Raw genomic sequence first — 25719 nt, forward strand, 5'->3', positions numbered from 1 at the left:
CTGCTTTTGCTGACCCACAGGTCCACTCTCGGGCCTCCTTTATCTACCACTACTCCTCTCACTATCCCACAGGTCTGCTCTCAGGCCTCCTTTATCTACCACTGCTCCTCTCCCTCTCCCGCAGGTCAGCTCTTGGGTCTCCTTTATCTACCACTGCTCCTCTTGCTGTCCCGCAGGTCTGCTCTCAGGCCTCCTTTATCTACCACTTCTCTTGCTGACCCACAGGTCCACTCTCGAGCCTCCTTTATTTACCACTGCTTCTCTCGCTATCCCGCAGGTCTGCTCTCGGGCCTCCTTTTTCTACCACTGCTCCTCTCCCTCTCCCACAGGTCCACTCTCGCGCCTCCTTTATCTACCACTGCTCCTCTCCCTCTCCCACAGGTCTGCTCTCGGGCCTCCTTTATCTACCACTGCTCTTGCTGACCTGCAGGTCCGCTCTTGGGCCTCCTTTATCTACCACTGCTCCTCTCCCTCTCCCGCAGGTCCACTCTCAGGCCTCCTTTATCTACCACTGCTCCTCTCGCTATCCCGCAGGTCTGCTCTCGGGCCTCCGTTATCTACCACTGCTCCTCTCCCTCTCCCACAGGTCTGCTCTTGGGCCTCCTTTATCTACCACTGCTCTTGCTGACCTGTAGATCCGCTCTTGGGCCTCCTTTATCTACCACTGCTCCTCTCCCTCTCCCGCAGGTCAGCTCTTGGGCCTCCTTTATCTACCACTGCTCTTGCTGACCTGTAGGTCCGCTCTTGGGCCTCCGTTATCTACCACTGCTCCTCTCGCTATCCCGCAGGTCTGCTCTCGGGCCTCTGTTATCTACCACTGCTCCTCTCCCTCTCCCACAGGTCTGCTCTTCGGCCTCCTTTATCTACCACTGCTCCTCTCCCTCTCCCACAGGTCCACTCTCAGGCCTCCTTTATCTACCACTGCTCCTCTCGCTGTCTGGCAGGTCTGCTCTCGGGCCTTCGTTTTCTACCACTGCTCCTCTCCCTCTCCCACAGGTCTGCTCTCGGGCCTCCTTTATCTACCACTGCTCTTGCTGACCTGCAGGTCCGCTCTCGGGCCTCCTTTATCTACCACTGCTCCTCTCACTTTCCCAAAGGTCTGCTCTTGGGCCTGGTTTTATCCTGGATCACTCCTCTCCATCTTGATTGTGGGTGCAGGAGGAGATTAATGCTGTAGATGCCTTGGTAGCTGCCACACTCTCCTGCATGGTCTGCAGGTCTACGAAGCACTACAAGAAGAATGCTCTGGTACAAATAGTGGACTCCTCCCTACAAGGTACATAGGTATAGGTGTGGCCATTCAGACTCAAGTCTGTCCCACCATTTAGTTAGATCATGGACGATCTGTACAACTCCAGTTATCCACCTTTGATCCATACTTACCTAAAAAAAAGTCTATCAATTTCAATTGACCCAACATCCACAGCATTTTGATGGACAGAGATCTGGATTCCTACTACCCTTTGTATGAATACGTACTTCCTGGTTTCACTTCTGAAAAGCTTAGCTTTATGATGGTGTCTCCTTGCTCTGGATTCCCACACCAGAGAAAATAATTTTTCTGTATCTACTTTATCAGGTCCTTCTGTAATTTTAACAACTTGTATTTAATAGCACCTTTAACATAATAAAATGTTGCAAGGCGCTTCACAGGTGCATTATAAAGCAAAATTAGACACTGAGCGTGGTAAGGAGATATTAGGACAGATGACCAAAAGCTTGATCAAAAGAGGTAAATTTTAAGGAGGGTCTGAAAGGAGGAAAGGGGGGTAAAGAGGTAGAGAGGTTTAGGGAGGGAATTCCAGTACCTGCAAGTTCCCCTCCAAGCCGCACACCATCCTGACTTGGAACTATGTTGCCGTTCCTTCATTGTCACTGGGTGGAAATCCTGAACTCCCTTCCTAACAGCATTGTTGGTGTACCTGCACCCCAAGGACTGCAGCAGTTCAAGAAGGCATCTCACTACCACCTTCTCAAGGGCAGTTAGGGATGGGCAATAAATGCTGGCCTAGCCAGCGATGCCCACATCCCAGAAACAAATTTAAAAAAACTTAAATTGTGCCTTTAATGTAGTAAAATGTCCCAAGTTGTTTCAAAGGAGCATTACCAATCAAAATTTGGCACCATGCCACATGAGATATTCGGAAGATGACCAAAAGCTTGGTCAAAGAGGTAGGTTTTTAGGAACATCTTAAAGGAGGAAAGAGAGGTCGAAAGATGGAGAGGTTTAGGGAAGGATTTGCAGAACTTAGAGCCTTGGGAGCTGAAGGCACACCCACCAATGATGAAGCAATTAATATCAAGAATGCACAAGAGATCAGAACTGGGGGAGTGCAGATATCTTGGAGGGCTGTGGGACTGGAGGAAATTACAGAGATAGGGAGGGTTCAGACCATGGAGGGATTTGAAAACAAGGATAAGAATTTTAAAATTGAGGTGTTGCTTAACAGGAGCCAATGTAGGTCAGTGAGCACAGGGGTGATAGGTAAATTGGTTTGAGTTAGGAGACAAGCAGCAGAGTTTTGGATGGCCTCAACTTTACAAAGGTTGAAAGATGGGAGGCCAGCCAGGGTACTTTGGAATAGTCAAGTCAAGAGATAACAAAGGCATGGATGAGAATTTCAGCAGCAGATGAGCTGAGGGCGGACAGAGTTGAATGCCAATCCTTTGCCATTTTTTTGTTTATTTTAGTTTAATATAATTGCAACTATAAAGCTCCATGAGAGAAATAGTGTATGAGCAGTTTAATGAGGCAAAAGCATTAATTTGACATTGATTAAGAATTTTGTCACAGGATATCTACTCCATTTAAATAATATGTAGGGCATGGGAACCCTGAAACTGGAACTATTTTATCAAGGATGACACTGGGTGTAACAGCTTCAACATATAAAATAACACAGAAGGTCAGACCATGGATTTGCTTCTGGAATATCCTACATGTTAAGGTGTTAATCTCATCTGTGGGTTACATTAGGTAGATACCAGACATTTTCCCGTATCTAGGGAGGGAAAGCTGAAGGGAGAATCATCAAGAGTAACATTATGCACCTGCTTGTGGCTGGCATTAGGGAATGACTGGTGGAACCTTGTCATCAGGTCACTCAGCACTGTTAATTTATGAATAACATGCACTGTGAAAACATGAAAGATGAAAAAGTTGAAATACCATCAAGAAATAACCTCATTCATATACCCCAAAGAAAAAAGGTATTGGTGCTGTGTTCTGTAGAGATAACCAGACAGTGTTTAGTGTGCTTATAATCCAACAGAATTTATAAACTGAAGCTTTAGCTCTATAATCTTTGAATCCATTTTGCAAAGCATTCATTTTAAGTGTCCAATAGAGGGTGCTACAATATAAATGAACAGCTATTTCCCACATTTTATGCTTAAGAAAATGAATCCAGCATACATTACCAACAGCTATCAATGCAATCAAGAGAAATAGCATAATTTGTCAGAGTTTAGTCCTTCCCAAAAATACAAGGTTTTAGTTACAAGTTTACAATTTTCATAAACAACCATTCGTTGAATTCCAGTTGGTGTCACCTGCAAGAGTATTTGCTTTGCATTCAGGAGATCGCTTCAGAGATGAACATATTAGTTAGTCGTATTCTCTTCACTTTTCTTTTCTTATTTTTTTCTTTCCCCTTTTAAGTTCCAACATTTTTTCTTAAAGGTGAAAAACTAGAAACAGTGGAGATCCAAAGAAATTTGGGGGTCCAGGTACATAGGTCATTAAAATGTCATGAACAGGTAAAGAAAATAATTTAAAAACCTAATGGAATGCTGGCCTTTATATTGTTACGACCAGGTGAGAAAGAGGTCCAGGGTTCTCTTTCAGCCTTCACCTGGTCTTACAGTAACAGGGTTTAATTTTAAACACACCGTGTTTTTAGCTCCCCCATGGTGAATCCTTGTTCACCACTTTCCAATTATAAGGCAAAGAAACGAGCACAAACAGGCTTTCTTAGGTTTAAAGAAGAAAGGTGAAATTTTGTTAAAGTTAAACTTAAACTCTAATTCAGTTGACGCCTACGGATACATGACGCGCCCATGCTAGCATGCATACGCGATACACATATGCAAATAGAGACAGAAAAGAGCAGAAGAAAAATTAAAGTGGAAAGGTTTGAGGCAATATCTGAAGAATTGTTGTTATGGTTCTTCGAGCCCACTGTAGAGCCCTTGTTTGTAGGTGGATCTTGCTTTTCGTTGGGGCCCAGTATTCTTCTTAAACCTTGTTCACTGTCGCAGACTTTTCTCTCTTGGGGTTCATGTGTCTTCAGTGGGTTTTTGGAGTTCTGTGAGAAAGTGATGGGAGCAGACAGCAGAGGTTGTGGTGAGCCAGCCAGGAGAGATCTTTTCAATCCAGGAGCAAAGAGATTTCTCCCAGTTCAAACACTGGCTGGAATTTTACGCCACCCCAGCGAGCCAGATGGTGGCACGGGGGTGGCGAACCCGCTTCCGCCTAGCCCGGTGATCCATCCCGCATTTTATGGTTCCCCGGGTTTTAACTGTTCTGAGGTGGGACTTCCACCCGCTTGAGGGAGGAAGTCCCACCTCATTGAGCTGCTGGTCAATCAGTGGGAGCGGTGGCCACTGCTGGGACTGCAGCCCAGCCGAGGACATGGAGCCAAGACTGCAGGTAAGTTTGGGTTGCCTCGCCAGGGGGTAATCGGTGGGGTAGGTGTCAAGGGGCCTGCCTGCCCTTGGGCCAATTTCTTCCCGCCGTCGCTGCTGGTATTTTACCAGTGGTCGGGGGTGTCTGAGTCATGTGATGAGGCCACCACGCATACCCTGACAGCCTGACTACATGCTTGGCCGGCCAGGGGGGGGGGGGAGGGGTGAGGGACCACTCCTACAAATGCACCCTGTGTCCCACAGAGGGTTCCCCCAGTGGAAGGGGCTGCCCCAGCTTGATCCCCCTGCCAGCCTCCCAATCGCCACCCCGCATCCCCACCCCTCATGGGGCTTGCCTGAATGTCCCCGGTGAGCCCACCCCACTTACCTGAACTCCAGGCTTCAATTGGAGGCTGAGTCCGGGGCTGGGTGCAGTCCCAGCCGTGGCCACTGCGTCCAATGGTGTTGCTGGGACTGAAGAGCTGCACTGCTCTGATTGGCTGGCAGCTCTTGGAGGTAGGACATTCTGCCTCATGGGGGTAGAAGCCACGCCCTCAGGCAACTAATTGCAAAATGTCATCGTGGCTTCCTGAGCCAGCGGAGGCAGGCTCATCCCCAACTTTCCAGCCAGTGGGCAGAGCCACCGACTGCACACTAAATCCCAACCAAAGGTTAGAAGAAGTTTGGAACTCCCTTCCACAAATGACAATTGATGCTAGATCAATTGTTAATTTTAAAACTGGGATTGGTACATTTTTATGAACCAAAGCTAATAAGGGATACAGGGCAAAGGCAGTTAAAAGAAGTTAGGTCATAAATCAGCCATTATCTTACTGAATGGCGGGACAGGCTCTAGGGCTAAATGACCTACTGCTGTTCCTATGATTAAATATTATGATCCTATACAATGTTGCAAGCCACCAGTTCCCAGGCCTTTGCCTTTGCTGATATATTTTGTCCACTACCTTATTTTTCCTTTATTTGCAAGCATTCAATCTTGATTCTGTACCTCTGCCAACAACTCTGTCTAAACTCTGAAACATTAGAAACAACCTGTATCTTACAACAATATCTTCATATATTACTTTTTATCAGATAAGCACAGACAACACAATAGTAGTTGTGAAGTTAAAAATGTTGGGCGATAGGTAGGGTTCTGAAGAATTTGCACAGAATATATTAGAAGGTGTGATGTATCAAGAATATTTTAATCACTGACTAACCTGATCAATTCTGAATGACACAAACGAAAGTATTCTTCATATTTCGCAACCCCCATAAAAAATTGTGCTTAAGTTATTTACACTGCTCTTTATCCCTGTTTTCGAACTGTAAAATAATTATTTATATAAATTGTATTATTTCCTGGTCATGAGCATTGGATTAGATTTGTTTACAATATTATGGCTACATTACTCATTCCAAACCATCTGTAATTCCAAATGTCAAATATTAACAAATCTTTTCCATTTTGAACAAGATTATTACTGTATTTTTCTTTTCTACATTATGACAGTTTGACACCAGAGTGGTTTTGTTGTTTCATTATGTAGGGGAATTAAGTATAGGGTTATCATCTATTGTTAACTCTAAAACTGGATGAGAGCATAGGGTTGATGTGTTTTATTAGCAGTTTTACCAATCACGTACTGCATTATGGCCAAACCACCATTGTGTAACCATTGAGATGCTGCTTGCAAGAGAATGAGATTGTTTATTTAGTATTTTTTGCATTAGTCAACTAAATATAAAAGTAAACACTCTCTGAAATTCTCAGGGGGGTCACTTGTTGATTGGTTGCTGCCTTAGTTATAAGTTATGTAGTGTAACTTCTATTACTGTCTTGTGCCTATTAACAACCAAATATCCATCATGTTTCTAAAATGTGGTAAATTATCTTTTTTTCCCCAAATTGTTGTTGACTGCTGATCAATGAAACATTGAGAATTGTTGAAGTTTTTCTTATATGCAAAACTGAACTGCAAATCTCTTTGAAATGGAATAAAAGTGACTGGAAACAGGCATAAGTCAGAAAGGCCTGAAGTGCATTCAGAATTACCAATCATTAAAGCATGAAAGCAGCTGCCAGTGCTGACCAAAATTTTAATATTTCCAAATGCACATTTCTAAGGATCCAACCAGAAAATTTATTTTCACTGATTATAAATTCCTGGTTTATACAGCTCCGCTAATTTAATGTGCACATACAAACATCAGTGTTGTCTGATACACTGTAGCAATAGGGTCAGCTTTCAGCTAGTAAATAGCTCCACTATGTAAAAACCAAACCACACGAATCAAAATCTTTAGATATAAATGTTTCTGTGATGACCTAGTGCGATTACAGGAGCTGGGAGTAACACTCTCTAAATAGGATTGTAGATCTAAACCTCAACCAATATATTTAAACAACCCACAAGTCTGACTCCCAGGACTGAATTTTACGAGCCCCTCAACGCCATGGGTTGCGGCGGGAAGGTCCATAAAATTCTGGAAGGAGAGGTCTGCCTCGGCCCGCGACGTCGAGAAAGGCCCTCCACATATTACTGGCAGTGGGGGGACCTCGGTGCAGCCCCCCGCCGCCTGGCGGTGGACCCATCATCTGCATAGTAAAATGAACCTTAATGACATGCAAATAAACTTACTTGCAGGCGGCAGCCATCCCACACCGATTTTACAGCCGCTGTTTGTACTTCGCGCACCTTTGGATCTCCGAGGCGAGAACCTGGTGGGGAGGGGGAGGAATAAAATTTTCAGGGTGGGAGGAGGGGGAGCGGCAAAAATGAACGTGTTTGGGTAAGGGGATGGTGGGAAGGGATGGAAGGTTAAAGGAAAGAAAGTTCGGGGGGAAAGGTTGTTATGGCAACTTTAGTGTTTTTGGTGGGGGGGTGGTGGGTAGGACAAATAAGACTCTGATTATTTATTGAGTGGGTGGGAGAGGGGATTTGAAGTGTACATAATATTTTATTGAAAAATATTTCAAAACCTGCCACTTTAAACATGGAAATGTAAGTGAAGGGCTTGAAGCCCTTTAAAAACAGCGGCAGCGCCTGCGCAGTGGCACCGGACGCGGCAGCCACCCCCTCTATGTCATCAGGGGCGGCTGCTCCACCCCCTCCGTTTAAATGAGCCCCCGCATGAGCCACAGAGAGCGGCGTGTGAATAACTTCCAGCCCCCAATTTTAAACTCCATCCTAATCTTGTTAATAACACATTTCTCAAATTCCACAGTACCACCCTCTAAGAAATCATCAACATGCATCATGAAGATGCCTGAAAGTTTTCCTTTATGGTACCAATAAAACATTTAATTGAACACAATTTATTTTCAGCAAAACAGATCTCACTGAAAAATACCATACCTTGGAATCATCACTCAAGCCATAGATGCATTTGTTTACTTTCCTTAGCTTTCCATCTGCACCTGCTGCCTCTTTGGGTGGTTTCAGAAACACTTCTCTCTGAAAAGTATCGCCCGACAGAAATATGGCTTTTATTCCAATTGACCTACACTCTTATGAATATGTGGCAAAAAGGACTAAAAAGATTTTTAAGATTACTTTTCCAGCTGGAGAATAAATTTGAACATCTGTGTCACCCAGTTGCTCATGTGGAGAGTCGAGGAACAGTAGAATATTGTTAATGTTATTTACACCTTTCTATCTGCTGGGACTAATACTACTGCGAGATCTCCCTCTTGCACCATTGAAGACTCTTTCTCCACTATGTGATCATTTTCAGACACAAGAGTCACTTCCAGACTCACAATCAGTACTTGCACTACACTTTCTTGCTCTCCTTTCACCCCATTCTGCCAGTCCATGGACCTCACTTCTTGGCCATCATCCTGAACATTCAACCAATATTTGAACTTGCCAGTAGCTTTTCCTGCACATCCCTCAATTGCTGCATCCTTGTATTCACTAGACCTCTCTGGAATATATGTCACCTGAGTATCCATTCTGGGCAATTGGCCTGTGGCTGTAATAGCTCTGTCATGTGTGTCATGATCACTCAAATTACCACTATACAGCCGTTGATCTACAGAATTCCGTTCCTCAGGACCTTCATCACAAAACAAATGAGCATTTGAGGTACAAGGTGCCTCATTTACTTCTATCAGCTGCTCAGAGTTTGAGATTTTGTAATTAATTCTGATTAATCGTGAGGAACGAACTTTAACAGTTTGACTGCCATGTTTGATAAGTGCTGTCTTACCATCATGACCTATTACCTTACCAGAGCCTTTCCATTCCCTGTGACCCTCTCTTTTATAGTATACTAAATCTCCTAAATTGAAGTATATCTTAGATGGTCTTATAGGATGCCGAGCGCTCTCTGAATTTTATCTGAGACATCAGCCTTGATGAAAGCCTAAAATAAAAGCAAAATACTGTGGATGCTGGAAATCTGAAATAAAAACAGAAAGTGCTGGAAATACTCAACAGGTCTGGCAGCATCTGTGGAGACAGAAACAGAGTTAACCTTTCAGATCTGTGACCTTTCATCAGAACAGGCAAATGTAACAGTCTTTGAGCAAGTGAAAAGAGTGAGGGGGGAAGAAGAACAAAAGGGAAGCTGTGTGGGAGGGCAGAGGGCATGAGAGATTTGTCTTCTAACACAATATTTATCAATCCCTTTGCCTTTGTTCCATGACATCTTTGTCATTTAATCACCCCTGCCCTCTGCCTATCACACACCTTCCCTTTTGTTCTTCTTCCCCTTCCCCTTTACACTTGCTCAAAGACGGTTACATTTCTAACCTTTGCCAGTTCTTGATGAAAGCCTGTTTCTCTGCATGCAAAACATTCAAATGTGCAGAAAAATGAAACTATTTGTAGTACCTTCTAGCGCAGGAGGACTATCACATAGAACAGAAGGCAATTTTGGATTTCATTCAGTATACCCTCCCACCATCTGAATTGATAGCTGTCAACTTGCTGTCTGTTTGATCAGCTAAAATTTTAAGCAGCATTTCATTGATTACCGCACGATTCCTTTCACAAAGTCCATTGCTAAAAGGACCTTCAGCTGCAGTATTATTGACCATGACGTTCCTGTTTGCACGCGTTTTTGAACTCGTCATTGCCAAATTCCCCTCCATTATCAATCAGTAACTTCGTTGATGTCCCAAGTCCAATCTCTATCCACTTCTCCATGATTTTCTCTATAATAACCCTTTTGTTCCTTCCAAGTATTATTATAGCAAGACACAATCTGGTTACAGGGTCTATAAAATGTAGAATGAAAATATTTCTGTCTTTGACCCATACCTTTCAATCTCTGGCAACTACCTCATTAAAGCCATGAACCTATGGAATGTTTACAATAGGATGTGCCTGAAATATCCAATACTTTCTAAAGATTTCACAATTCTCACTAATATCTTCTATTAGCCACGTGGACTCTTCATCAACCACACCCACCTCTTTTAGCAGGATTTTTAACCTTTGACAAGTAGGGTGAGCAATTTGTCTATGTAACTTTAAGACAATTATTTTTTCTCTCTGTTTCTTATCACTTGATGCCATTAGTACTTGTCTAACACTCTGATGAGAAACATCAGATTTTATTAAAGGGATACAATAAATGTCCCGACTGGATAAACTGCAGATCAACTGACTTTCCAAAAATAATTGTCTTATCATGTTCCATGTCAAGTTTCATTTGTGCCTTTTTCATCGAAGGTTTACTCAACAGCATAGGTATATCACTAGAGGCTATATCAGTACTTATTCAATAGTTTACTCCAGCTATTTTACTCTCTTTCGTGACCTTACTGTGTTGTCATTGCCAAACCTAAATAAAGTAGTCCTTTTGTATTCCTTAACCTTGCATTGATCCTCACTACTTAGCGAATCAAGATAATATTGGAACCAATCTGCCCCACATGCTGTTAAACACAAGCACTATCTAGTACTGCACAGTTTAAGGAGTCCATGACTAACATATACATCATAGAACTAAAGCTCCTTGTGACCAGTATAATTTGTTCAGATTGATCATTATCTTTATCCTCTTCCTCAGAATTCTCTTTGGCATGTGTCATCGCAACGATCCTACCTCTTCGCTTTGAATCACATGTGAAGCACCTATTTGTTATTTCTTAGCCATTCTGGGATTCATTCACCCATTATTTTTGTTCCAATTTTGTCTTCTGCTATAATAGTCAGATCTGCTAAAGATCCTTTCATCCTCACTCTGCCTGTCTTTAATCCTTTCATTGTTGATTGAATGGAGACATAGAAGATTCTGAAAGGGCTTGATAGGGTTGAAGCTGAGAGATTGTTTCTGCTGGTTGGGGAATCTAGAACATGGGGGCACAGTCTCAGGATAAGGGGCCGATCATTCAGGACTAAGATGAGGAGAAATTACTACACTCAAAGGCGTTAGAATCTTTGGAATTCTCTACGGTGGAAGCTCCATCGTTGAATACATTTAAGGCTGGGATAGATAGATTTTTGGTCTTGCAGGGAATCAAGGGAAATAGGGAGCGGGCTGGAAAGTGGAATTGAAGCCTAAGATCAGCCATGATCGTATTGAATGGCAGAGCAGGCTCGATGGGCCATATGGTCTACTTCTGCTATTTCTTGTGTTCTTGTGTGTTCTTGATGCCCACGACCGGTATCTGGACTATTTCGAAATCTGGCAATCACTGAGTCTTCTATTCTTTGTGTCACTGCAGAATGTCTCATTTGTTACAGGAAGATAGCAAACATCTGATCTAACAGGGTCTCCTTCTCTGACAATCGCACACCAGTTAGAACCAGTTGCCTGTCCATATGAAATATTTGAGCAAACTCCAATCATTTAAATGCTAGTACTGATCCAGGGATCCCCAAATTGAATTTTGTCATTCTTTAATCTGTTAAAGTCCATGATATATTCCAGAAAGCCAGGTGGTGAAGGATAGACCTGGAGCCAATCTTTACACACCTTTATAAGCATATATTTACACAGTTACAAACATGCACCTCCTAACCCAACAATGCCAGTTTCACTCTGTTCCTATTTCTAGGGTCACAAGTCAATCCTCAGTTAATGCTCGCCGCCTGCATACACTTAAATAAAATTAATATACAATTAGCAGCAGAGACCTATAGTACTCATTTTCCATCAGCTTTCCATTCCTCTGGGATTTCTGAGATTTCCCCAGAGGCAGAGGAGGGGGAGCAGGTGCAGAATGAAAATCCCCAATTTTCCTCTCTAAAAGCCAGTTGGACATCCATTTGGAGGAGAATTCAGAAGAAGCAGGTGATCTGAGTAGGGTCTCTGTGCCGCCAGCAGGTCAGCTAGAATGAAACATTTTCCAATAGGATGGAAAAGGCTCGAGGCCTTTCTGTTCTTATTTACAGGCACAAGACCCACAAAAGGGCAAAGCTGTATTTGGAGCATGCTAAACTATTTGAAACGGTCTGAATCTTCAAATATGAAAGTGTGCACTGCTTTACAGATACCCACATAGAGGGAAGAAAATTAGGACTATTATCTTTCATTTAGAATAGATATAAGCAGCTATTCCCCTAATCCACACAACCTCAAACTCCCCGTTTTCCTAGATGGGATCCAGTCCTACATAATGTCCTTTTAATCAGGCATTTTGCCTACTTCTTAGGGTTGACCCTTGAATTCTGCTGCAACCTTAACTTTGGATCAGTGGGCCTATTGGACAACTTTAGCCTATGTTACCCACAGCATCTGCAGTCTTTACTGGAGCTACCTGGGGTTTCCCTCTGCCTTGTAAAGCACCTTGAGAGGAATTTTTCCTGCTCTTCTGGCTTCTGAGTTTTTTCAACAACCTTACTCCTTTAGCAATGGCTTTACTTCCATTTTCTTACTCCACCTGCTGCTATAGTTAAAGTTCCTTTTTGGGAAAGCAGACTCTGATGCAGATACATCATTACTTATCTCTAAATTCAAAGAATAAAACTCTATATAACCCTACCACACCCAGTCAAGAATAGTGGTGGACAACCAGATAGCTAACAGGAGGAGGCTCCATGAACATTATCATCCTCAACCATGGTGAAGCCCAATATATGAGTGCGAGGCAAGTCGGAAGAGTTTGCAAGTGTTATCACCCAAAAATGCCTCCCCACGAGGTCTCCACCTTTATAGATGTCAGTGTCCAACCAATTCAGTTCATTTAATCGAATATTAAGAAGCAGCTAATTACACTGAAGACACACAGCAAAGGCTATCCACCCTGACAACATGCCAGCTGTAGAGCTGAAGACCCTGTGCATCAGAGCTAGCTTTTCCCCGAGTCAAGCTGTTCCAGTAGAGCTATGACAATGTGGGAAATTGCGCACACGTGTGGTGGTCACAAAAAAAATGATATATCCCATCACGCTCTCGACTTGCGGCTTTTTGGTGGTGGAGAGACTCTGGGGGTCGTAAATTTTGGAAAACAAATTCCTAGGCTTTGAGAAACGCAACTCTTCCATGCAGCAGGTGGCACTGTTCTCCGTCTAATGTGCACACAAACTTCAGTGTACACGGTAGTAATCGGGTCAGCTTTCAACTGGTATCTTTGAAATTTGCTGTAAGCGATTTTAAAATGAATAACTACAACTGCAATTGGTCCTCCGCTATGAATGTAACGTAGCAGACTTTTTGTTAAAACCGCCTCTTGAAAAATGCACGTTTTAGTTAGGATCCAGGTTGATGCATAACTGTGCGGCACAGCCTTGGTTCTATATTAAGAGTAAAATGTGATTAACGGGACTAATTAATATCATAGCTGCCCGAATTTCGAGCTGACATAGATTTTTAGATTTTTCAATTATATTTATATATTTCTGAAGATATATTAAACATTTTATTTTTCCTATTTTACTTGTTTAATCTAACAAGAAACCAATCGTAGCTTACACATTACAGATAATCAATTCTGAGTATATGTGGAACAGTGAGAAAAATAGGGAGATACTTGGAGAAATCATACTCCTTTTTTCAGTCTTGCTGCAGGAGAAATGCATATTCACAATATTAACATGAGTTTTGTTACATTTCTGTTTCTTCAAATTGCGCTAACCATAACTGGCAGCCAGAGAATATAAAATTCGCAATACAACGCGCACATACATGTATATAATTGATAGAAAAGTTTGATTATCTTAACTCTATAATTACAGATGTCCGCCCTACAACCCACGATAGCCATACAGAAGGATTATTTGAATGATTAACACTATATGCCCATGGCCCTGAGATTGTAAATATATCAGCTCGTTCTTTAACTGCTGGAACCGTTAAATTACAAAAAAGACAGATTATCAAATCTATGTATCGGAGTATTAATATGTATGTGGGTAATAACTACAGTTCTTCAGTACGATCATAAAATGACTAGATATGAATACTTAGCACCTGCCAATTAGGCCTTATTAACTTTAATAGCTTTAGCTATTCAGCAGGGAATAGTCTGAAACCTAAAAAAAACAGCTGAAGTGTAAGGAACCATCAAGACTTCTATGAACATTCGACAGCGAACCTCACCTGCAGCAATAAAGGAGCAATCAGAAGTAGCCTTTTGGTATAACACCTATGATCAGTCAAAAACTAAGAAGCATATCGAGATCTACATTCGTCATACACGTACATTTTCACCGCAGTTCAACTAATTCTGTGGGTAATTTATGAATATAATAGTATTAACAAATGTATAACTCAATTTCTGGTATCATCTGGTGCGTCGCTTTCTTAATGACTCATTGCAGTCGTGTCTCCGGTTACAAAAACAGTAAAATACTGCGAATGGTGGAAATCAGAAGTAAAAATGAGAATGCTGGAAATAATCAGCAGGTCAGGCAGCATCTGTGGAGAGAGAACCAGAGTTAACTTTCAGGTCGATGACCTTTCATCACAATGTGTCTATGGCTTTTAATCCCGAAGCTGAACCTCCAATTCATTAACAGACAACTGAAATGTGGAAGAATTTTAAATATTCATAGAAAATTGCTCAAAGCGAGAATTTAAAAAAAAACTTGAGTGAAAACAGTGACATTTATTTGTATTGCATTTAGAAAGGTATCAAATCAAACGATTTTTGGTAGTGCTGTAATGTATAACTGGAACATCATATTGTATTTAAAAACGGGGAAGAACTGTTTACATATGTAACGTTGTCGTATTAGGGTCTTAAGATTTCAGTGAGTCTTGGAGGAAGGCTGTTCACGAGAAATTATATCGGTAACTCAAAGGTACTTTAATTATTGTAACTACTTTATCAATATAAACTTTACAATGTATGGAGAACTCATGTTTAAGCGCGATTTTGTTGTAACTATAGTTTAAAAAAACTAATGAATAACACTATTGACTGGCGTGTGTCTACTCCGAAGAGCTATCGATGCGGTTGTTCGGATTTATTTAGTTTGGTTTCGCAAAATACATGCAGGAATTCCAACTTAGTCCAATTATCGAAAGGTAGCAATACGCTGCCTCCTTAAAAATTACAGAATGTGCCAAATATATATTTACGTATACACATTCACAAGTTGTGTAGATTTAAAATCCCTAGAGGGCTCACTGTGCAATTAATCCCACAAACCAAAACAAGGCCAAGTCAAATTTAGGTGCATTGTGCAGTTTACTTCGTGTTGCTGCAATCTGTAACAACTTGAGCCAAGGTTGGAGGATATGGTGTCCGGAAATGAAGCGGGGCGAACGCTTACCTGGAGCTCAGAATGTTCATAACGAGAGAGGCTCAGAGTTCTATTGACGTCACTCACCTGACAGCACAATCACCCGCTGAGCGGCTCCCTAAGCCCCGCCTCTTCCCCGCCCCACCCACGCTCCTCTCCCATTGGCTCTGCGGTCGGATGGGGCGTGGTCGACTTTCGTCGATCATTGCTTTGCACTGCACCATTGGTTGAAACTAGTCATTCCTCCAGCCCCCTCACCCCCCCCCACACCCCCCCCCCCCCGCAGACACAGCACTTCCGCCTATGGAATAAAGAGACTAATCAACATGGCGATGGGCTGTCAGTGGCAGCGACGAGCGAGTCAGAGTTGTTTTGAGATGTCAGTGGCGACGCTGGGCAGAGAGCGAGCACTTCCCCTCGGCCAATAAAACCATATTTGATATTCTCAGCATCGGTGTTAGGCGTCGAGGCGGACTTTGGTGCACTATGTCTCTACTTTGTGTGAGAGGTGAGTGTTGCTAAGGGGTGTGTTGGGGGTGAGGAGGCCTGGGGCACAGATTGGTGCCCACCTTGCCTGCACTTCATTCAAAGTCATCGGCTCGTCAGCTCCACGTATCCCACATCAGTAATCGGACTGAAAATAAGTGTTGGGAGCCTCTCTTTTTGAATAAGTAAGCAGACTTGTTGCTGGTTTCAAGAAGCTCTGTGGCATCCATCACTTTACTTTATTTGTAAATTACATTTAATAGATCCAATAGATTTGTCATAAGCTGTAGCTGTGGCATTAAACAGTTTTATGAACCTGACTTGTTTGCAGTTTCTGAGTGCGTTTGCCTGTTCTCCAATCTCATCCTCCACCCCGTTTCGGCTGTTAATACTATATTGAGAATTATTCACACAAAACTGCTGGTGCATGTTCTAACCTGTGCAACTCGGTGAAACTTTTCGTTTAGTGGATTGTGTGTTTAGTATGTTTTGAGTCGAAATCCTTCAGCTATCAAAATCAGTTTTGGACTTGAATGACGGTCTTTGGATTTCATCTGAGATATGATAGAACATTATCACGTATCTTTGAATCAGGATGAGGTTATAACCAAGTCCGTTTTTCTCCGACATGGTAGTTGATCTAAAGCCTCCTCAGGGCGGCTATTGCAGCAGATAAACGGATGCAGTAAGCCATCAACATGGTTTCTCCGGTTTGGTGATGCAGATGAGCATTTCTAGAGAGAAACTTGTCGGTGGAACCGAGCCTATAAGTGTGCGCGGAGAGCCTCGCTTAAATGCTACCGGTTGAACAGATTTTAAATCAGTATATTTCTTTAGGCATTTACTCTGGTTTACGATACTTTTGGCATTAGTGGAAACTTTTATTGTATTTAAAATGTTACAGCGTGCACATCGTTACCTGCCCGCTTGGTATTCAGTTTGCTGTAATAGCTTCTGCTCGCTTTGCTTTGGTCATTTATAAACATTGAAAGTATGAAGATAACTTGGAATATAGAAACTCACTATCGTTTTAATCTTTTAAGACTCGAATGATTGGGTGTAATCGGGCTTGTTTTGCATTTTGCCCCCTTATACAAAATTTAATATGCTCAAAACGATAAACACGAAAATCTAATCGGTGCACCCAAAGCTTTCAGAAGCGATCGCTCTGTAACATATTAAATGGCATATTTTACTGTAGCACTTTTTTCAGTACTATAATTGAAATACCATTCCATTTGTTAACTTCACAATCTGCAAAGATCCCAGTATTATCTTGATTTAATAATAGGATTTTACAGGAATTTAAAGTCGTAAGACTTTGGTTTTACATGTCTGAACTATTTAGTAGTATTGCAAGGCAAGTTAGGCGCCTAAAAATGAATGAGGAGGAAAATATGCCCAGCTGATTCCCACCGTGGGCTGTGGATGATGCTTCACTTTCCGGATGTTAGTGACCATATCGCATTGGCAAGAATTCGAATTGAGTCCGGAATTTGCCGTTTAGCCTTAACAAGAAATTCTAATTTTGACGAAGCTGTTAAGAAACAATTCCTAAGCTGCAGGAATTATGATGTTTTAACCAACATAATTTTATAGTGTGAAATATTGTTTTTCTGTAAGGTGTTCTCAAGAATTTACTTCAGTGTGCCTTTGATCATTAATGGGAGTTGTCAAGAGATTTTTCACTCTGGTGCCCAGCTGAAGAGGAGCATTGCTACACGCTGTGAATTTTTCACTTCTGGCATTAGCTATCCTTACGGCCTAAGAGATAGTATAATGAGAAGTTTCAGTGTTGTAGCAGTGCAAGATCGGTATAACTACAGCTGAACTGCTGTTAGTTCGGCATTTTTCATCGGGTGTGAAACAACCTAGAAGATGTGGTCTTGCATTCCCTCAGCTTTGCACTTGTTGCAGTTAAATTTTGAAGTTTTAATAAGGCTTATCTAAAATCTACTGCGAGGAAAGATGTGGCTGGCTCTTGGAGTGACAGGCTGGGAAGCAGAGCTCTGCATGTGCAATTATGCAAAATTTCTCTATCTTGTTAGAGAGTGTCTTCAGCGCTAAATGATAATGCTATGGCGCTTGCCAACTTATGTGAAAATGTCGGCAGATTGTTGCTGGAGGCTGTAACTGGTATAATGCAATAAGTTGCCAGAGTATACTTTCATACCATCTTGGTGGGATTGTTACACACACTCCAAAATAACATTTTCCTTCTATTGCTTCACAAATTTCTCAGTTGAAATAAATTGTGACAACAGCAATTTGCATTTCTATGGAGTCTTTCATGAAGGAAAAAAGTCCCAAAAGGATTCTGGGATATAATCAAAAAAGACAGTGAACCAAAGAGGAGGGGTGACCAAAAGCTTGGTTGAAGATATAGGTATAGATATAGGAGGGTTGTAAAAGAGGCGGAGAAACACAGGGGTTTAGGGAGGGAATTCTGGAATTTGGGACCGAGGCAAGCTGAAGGCATGATTGTTAATGGTGGAGCAAAGGAAGAAAATGGAGAGCTTGGATGGAGGTAATTGTAAAGCTGGAGGAGGTTGTAGAGATGTGGAAGATGAAACTTTAAACATGAAGATGAGAATTTTAAATTTGGGTGCCAGCAGAGTCAGTGATGACAGGGATGATGGGCAAGCAGAAAGATACAGGAAAGGACATTGACAGTAGAGTTTTAAGTGAGCTCAGTTTTTCAGAGGGTGCAGAATGGGAGGCTGACTTGGAGAACATTGGAATACTCAAACCTGGAGGAAACAAAGACATGGACGAGGGTTTCAGTGACAAGTGGGCTCAGGTAAGAGCAGAGTTGGATAATGTTACAGATGTGAAGGTAGGCAATCTTTGTGATTGAGAAGATATAGAATAAGAAGCTCAGCTCAGAATAAAATAGGATGTAACCGGTCTGGTTCAATTTGAGACAGTGACTCATGAAGGGATGGAATCAGTGGCAAGAGCATGGAGTTTGTGGCAGGGGCCAATGACAATGAGCTTGGTATTCCTAATTTTTAACCAGATGAAATTTGGGCTCATTCAAGAATAAATGTCAGACAAGCAATCTGGAAATAGAGGCAGTGGAGAAGTGTTATCACTGTTGTCAGGCAAGCTCCCACCTGCCAAGACTGAGGCAAACATTATTTCGCCACTTGAACATTAAAACTTAAAATTGTGTGTGGGAAGAAAAGAGGGCCTATCACAAGGAATTGCCAAGCCCCTGACTGGGAAGACATTTGCATGCTAGCAGACAATGTTGGAACAAGGGACCCAGCCCTTGCTTCCCCAATACACAGAAGAAGTGGTCAGACCAGTTTAGTCACATGATTGGCTGGCTGTTGGTTTTTTGAATTTGAACGGGCCACTGTTAAGACCAGGTGAGCAATGTTTAGGGGTTTTTTGCTATCTTTACCTGGTCTTACTGTAACAGAATTTTATTTTTAAACATACTGTGTTTTGAACTCCCCTTTTTGTGAATTCTTGTTCACAGTTTCCAATTATTAGGCAAATAACTGAGCACAAACAGGCTTTCTTTGGTTTAAAGCCGAAAGAGGAAATTTATTAAAACTTTAACCTCAAACTTTAATACGATGCATGCCTATGAATATACGATACGCTCACACTAGCATGGCCATGCGATATAAACATGCAAAATAGGGACAGAAAAGAGTAGAAGAAAATATAAGTAGAACAGTTTGAGGCAATATCTTGTTACTGTTTCTTGAGCTCGCTGTAGTTCTTAATTGAAGTTATAGTCTGGAGTTTCGTTGGGGCCCAGTAATCTTCTTAAAACTTTGTTCACATGGCAAACCTTCCTCTCTTTGAGTTTCATGTGTCTTCAGTGGTTTCAGTTCCCTGAGAAATGAAAGGGCAGGCAGACAGGCAGGAGAGGGGATGTTCTCAGTCCCAGGAGAAGGTCTTTACTTCATGAGCACACAGCTTTGTCTGGCAATTCCTTTATTTGGGAGTTCAAATTATAAAAAAAACCCAGGTTGCCCTGCAGGTTAGTCATGTGACTAGTTCCTTGTATGGAACAGTCTCTTCATATCCTTGGTTAGCGATTCAAATTTCTCTGTCACAGTCAGTCAGCCATATGACTAAAACTGGTCTGACCACTTCTGTGTATTGGAGGAACACTGCTGGATCCCCATTGTTTGAACATTGTCTGTTACTATGGAAATATCTTTCCCGTCAGAAATTGCAATTTTTAAAGTTTTAATGTTCATATGGGAAAATAATTTATGCCTCAGTCTTGGCAGGTGGGTGTTTGCCTGACACCACAGAATTTTGAACTCAGAAGGCTGTTAGCTCCAGGACTGAAAAGACCTCCCTCCTGTCTGCTCTCATCTTGCTCTCACCAGCTTCGGAAACCATTGAAGACATATGAACCCCAAGAGAGAAAAGTCTCCTACAATAAATAAGGTTTAAGAAGAATACTGGGCCCCAACATAAAGAAAGAGTACTTACAAAAGGACTACGGTGAGCTCGAAGCACAGTAAACAAGAAACTCTTCTGATATTGCCTCAAACCATTCCATTTTATTTTTCTTCTCTTTTCTGTTCCTATTTGCATGTGCGTATTACGTGTGCATGCTAGCGTGGGTGCGTCGTATTTCCGTAGGCGTTAACTGAATTAGAGTTTAAGTAAATTTAATAAATTTCACTTTTCTTCTTTAAACCTAAGAAAACCTGGTGTGCTCATTTCTTTGCCTTATAATTGGAAAGCTGTGACCAAGGATTCACCAAGGGGAAGCTCAAAACACAGTGTGTTTAAAAATTAAACTCTGTTACAATAAGACCAGGTGAAGACAGCAAAAGACCCCTAGACACCTTTCTCACCTGGTTGTAACATTTATATATGGAAACTGACCTCTTGTCTGCGGATGATGTTGCCCAAAATCAGCATATACATGAAGAACTCGAGAGGGCCAAGGATACATCCTTGGGGTACTCCTGAGATAATGGTACAGCGGCTTGAAGAGAAATGTTCAGATATGAGACAGGTGATTGAAATTGCACTTCATGCTAATGTTGTCCATTGTAATGAGAGAAGTTGACAAATAAAAGTTAGTAGAAATGAAAAGCACTACACATCGGAATAGAAATGAAGAGCGACATATAATATTTCAGGAACTTAGCGAGTGCAACTTGCGTACCCTAACCACTGTTGGTAATCTCTTGGCCGCAAATGAAGTATTTAAATTCTGTAATAAAAACAAAAAGTGCTGGAAATACTCAGCAGGTCTGGCAGCATCTGTGGCGAGAGAAGCAGAGTTAACGTTTCAGGTCAGTGACCTTTCATCTAAATTCTGTGTTCACATGGCCAAGATTGAGACTTGCTGTGTGGACAGTTGTGTTCATGAATTTATATGACACAAAGCTTGGAAGTATTGTGAACTGTGAGGAGAATAGTGCTAGACTTCAAGAGGACATGAACAGGCTGCTGGAATGGGCAGACACGTGGCAGATGAAATTTAATGCAGAGAAGTGTGAAATGATATATTTTGGTAGGAAGACTGAGGAGAAGCAATATAAAATAAAGGGTACAATTCTAGCAGAGGGACCTTGTGATGTATGTGCACAAATCATTGAAGGTGGCAGAGCAGGTTGAGAAATTGCTTAATGAGGCATATGGGATCCTGGATTTATAAAGAGAGGCATAGAGTACAAAAGCAAGGAAGTTATAGTGAACCTTATATGGCTGTGGCCAATTCTGGGCACCGCACTTTAGGAAGGATGTGAGGGTGCAGAAAGGATTTACGAGAATGGCTCCAGTGATGACGGACTCCAGTTACGTGGACAGATTGAAGAAACTGGGGCTGTTCTCTTTAGAGAAGAGAAGGTTGAGAGGAGATTTGGTAGGTGTTCAAAGTCATGAGGGGTCTGGACAAAATAGATAGGACGAAACTGTTCCTATTGGTGGAAGGTCAAGAACCAGATGACAGCAATTTAAGGTGATTGGCAAAAGAACCAACAGCATCATGAAAATCTTTTTTGCGCAGCAAGTGGTTAGGATCTGAATGCACTGCCTGAGAGTGTGGTGGAGGCAGATTCAGTTGTGGCTTTCAAAAGGGAATTGGATAATTATGTGAAGAGAAAACATTTACAGGGCTGTGGGGAAAAGGCAGGGGATGGGACTAGTTGACTTAGTCTTACAGAGAGCAAACATGGACACAAAGGGTCCAATGGCCTCCTCCAGTGCTGTAACCATTCTCTGATTCTATGATATTGTACTGCTCTGATAAAGAAAATTATAATTAATAATACTCTACCATACTAGTCAGGCATGTTGTAGCACCAGTGTAGTGTATCAAAGAGTAGTTAGATGTTAGTTCTCGGTTGCCATTTTTTCTCGGTTGCCATTTTGGGGGTGGCACAGTGATTAGCACCGCAGCCTCACAGCTCCAGTGACCCAGGTTTGGTTATGGGTACTGCCTGTGCGGAGTTTGCAAGTTCTCCCTGTGACCGCGTGGGTTTCTGCTGGGTGCTCCGGTTTCCTCCCACAGCCAAAGACTTGCAGGTTGATAGGTAAATTGGCCATTGTAAATTGCCCCTAGTGTAGGTAGGTGGTCGGAGATTTGAGGGAAGGTGGGGATGTGGTAGGGAATATGGGATTAATGTAGGATTAGTATAAATGGGTGGTTGATGGTCGGCATAGACTCGGTGGGCCGAAGGGCCTGTTTCAGTGCTGTATCACTCTATGACTATGACTCTATGAAAGTTTTTTTTCTCTCCTTTGCATACACATCTGAGGTGTGTTGCTGTAGAGAAGTAAAACTAGAAGAGGAGTTAGAGGGTTGCTCTGGGGACCTACTGTTCGCCAACTTGAAGAGCAGAGTTTGGAATAATTTTGCTTATCCACCTCCTCAGCCGTGGTAGATGAATGGTCTGGTGGGTGGGGGGAGGGGGGGTATATATATTTTTTTTAAAAAGGAGGAAACATGACTCAAAGATGCAACTAAAACCATTGTGTGGACAAATTGCACAAGAAGATTTGCAACTTGTCATCTAAACACACACAACCTATAAATCTAGATTTGTCATCTGGAACATTTGTGTGCGAACAGACCCTGGCACCCAGATCTGGGACTACTGTCTTCGCAGGATGGTTAACTAGTGCAGTGGGGGAGGACTCTTTTTTCTCATTCATGGGATGTGGGTGTCGCTGGCAAGGCCAGCATTTGTTGCCCATTCCTAATTGCTCTTGGGAAGGTGGTGCTGAATTGCTGTCTGGAAACATTGCAGTCTGTGTGGTGCAGGTACACCCACAGTGCTGTTAGGGAGGGAGTTCTATGATTTTGACCCAGGGACGATGAAAGATCAGCAATATATTTCCTAGCCACTTAATATTCTTGGCTACAATGTATTCAGGACAGATAGATGAGGGGGATGACAGCATTGATCAGATATATTGTTACAGCACAAGAGAGGGATGATGTATTTGAGGGGTCAAAGACAAAATCTATTTGGTTAGAATAAAGGAACAATAGAGGAGCTGTTACATTGCTGTGTATATGCAAAAGCCAGTGGACTCTGAAACTATTTTGGTTTTCAAATGATTTAGTAATCACGGAACCCATCTAAATTGTGATACAATATAATACTCATAATATGAAAGTGCTGTGTGTCAAGTGTTTTAACAATGCTTTTAAGAAAACAGGTATTTGTTTATAGAGTTCAGAAAAAGACTTTCATTTATATAGCACTTTCCATGGCCTTGGATCATCTCAAAGTGCTTTATAGCTTATGAAGTACTTTTGAAGTGTAGTCACTGTTGTAAGGTAGGAAACATGGCAGTCAGTATATGCACAGCAAGCTTCCACAAACAGCAATGTGATAACAGCCAGATCATCTGTTTTTGTGATGTTGATTGAGGGATAAATATTGGCCAGGACACTGGAGAGGGAAGATGAGGTCTCAGTTTGAGGTCATCCAAAAGACTGCACCCATGACAGTGCAGCCCTCTGTCAGTACTGCACTGGAGTGTCAGCCTTGATTTTTGTGGTGTCTACTTCTCACTGCAGAGTCTGTCTGTGCTTGCCAGGAGCACAGAGAGCAGAGCACAGAGAAAGTACTAGAAGAGCAGGAGCACTGAGGGAGCACTAGAGGAGCACGGGGTGGGGTGGGGGGGTGGTGTTGATGGGTGATGAGCATGTCTCTGGCTGCTGCTTACTTGACTACAGCGCTCACCCATAGTCCAACCACGTAATGTGGACACCCTGGAAGGTCTCTGGGGACCCCAAGGGTCGATGGATACTAGTTTGAGAACCACTGCTATAGGCCAACATATAGTGGGATGGAGATAGTGGGCACATTGCAGGAAGATGCAAGAACTTTGACAGTAGTGATAATCAGGGACTTCAATTGTCTTAACATAGACTGTGAAAATAACAGTGAAAAGGCCAAAGAGGGGGAGGAATCCCTGAAATGTGTACACGAGAACATTCTTGATCAGTATGTTTTCAGTCCAATGAGGAATGAAGCAGCACAAGTAGAGCATGTTTCAATGGGAGACTATTTAGGAAACAGTGATCACAGTATCATTAGGTGCCTGATGGAGGGCCTCCCCGGCTACCCCAACCACCCCCAAGACCCAACACGCCCCCCTTCCCCCCCACAATCGACCACCCTTGTCTCGCCAAGGCCCGACAAATTACTCCCGGCGAATCAACCAAAACCTACCTTCCCTCCTGGCTCCCAGGCATCTTGTCTTCATACTGGGCTGCAGTCCCAGCAGTGTCACCGCTCCCGGTGGCGCTGCTGGGACTAAGAGCTGCTGTCCCGCTGATTGGCTGGCAGCTCTATTAGGTGAGACTTCCTACCTCAAGGGGGTGGAAGTCCCACCTCACACTAATTGAAGCGCGGGGACCCGCAAAATAGGGGTTGGATCCCCAGGTGAGGGGGAAGCGGGTTCGCCACCGACTTTTCAGTCGATGGCCGGCTCCCGTCTGCCTACCGTAAAATTCTGGCCATAGAGATTAAAATGAAACAGAAAAAGGAGGCTTAAGAGAGGACAAAGCTGAATACAAAATTACAATAAGAGGGATGGGGACTGTGCAGTGGAGATTCACGAGAAAGGTACCAGGAATGAAAGACTTCAGTTACGTGGTCAGACTGGAGAATCTAGAGTAAAATAAAAACAAAATACTGCAGATGCTGGAAATCTGAAATAAAAACAAGAAATGCTGAAAATACTCAGCAGGTCTGGCAGCATCTGTGGAGAGAGAAGCAGAGTTAACGTTTCAGATCAGTGACCCGTCTAGGGTCACTCTGCTTCGAGCCGAGAAGGTTAAGGAGGGATTTAAGAGAGGTGTTCAAGATTATGAGTGGTTTTGATTAGAGTAAGTAAGGAGAAACTATGTTCAAATGGGAAAAGGGTGGTAACCAGAGGATACAGATTGAAGGTAATTAGCAAAAGAACCAAAGGCAACGGGAGGGAAGTTGTTGTGATCTGGAATTCACTGCCTGAACAGGTTTGGAAACAGATTCATTAATGACTTTCAAATAGGGGATCGGATGTATACTTTAATTGGAAATATTTGCAGGGCTATGGAGAAAGAATGAGCAGGGGAGCAAAACTAATTTAATAGTTCTTTCAAAGAGCAGGCACAGTGAGCTGAATGGCCTCCTGTGTTGTATCATTCTACGATTTTATATATTTTCCTGATTGTGTGGTACAGACCAATAAAACACTTATAGCCTTTAGACACTGTTTCAAAATTGAAGTCATAGTGCTAAGAGAATATAAATTCAGGAGGTGGAACTGGTATTGTTAAAAGATGCAGACCAGGTATTTATGTTGGGTTATGGAATTGATATTAAAATATGTCCACCAGTTATCAATGTTAGCTTTCATCTAGGAATGCAGATAATTGCAGTATCTATTGTAATGGATATCCTTTAAAATATTTTGTTCATTATTCAATTTATTCATTGATATAGAATAATATGCAATGTCTTCT

General features: G+C 42.3%; 1 protein-coding gene across 1 annotated transcript in view; it reads left to right on the forward strand.

The window, feature by feature from the left end:
- The first annotated feature begins 15582 nt into the window (after positions 1–15582).
- Positions 15583–25719, forward strand: part of LOC137370623 (protein unc-13 homolog B-like) — a 783931-nt gene continuing 773794 nt past the window's right edge. Inside the window, exon 1 of the mRNA XM_068032730.1 lies at positions 15583–15783. Coding sequence (XP_067888831.1) covers positions 15762–15783 — 22 coding nt within the window. The 5' untranslated portion in view covers positions 15583–15761. The remainder of the gene's footprint in view (positions 15784–25719) is intronic.

Source organism: Heterodontus francisci, chromosome 1 (genome assembly GCF_036365525.1).
Source record: "Heterodontus francisci isolate sHetFra1 chromosome 1, sHetFra1.hap1, whole genome shotgun sequence".
Lineage (NCBI taxonomy): Eukaryota > Metazoa > Chordata > Chondrichthyes > Heterodontiformes > Heterodontidae > Heterodontus > Heterodontus francisci.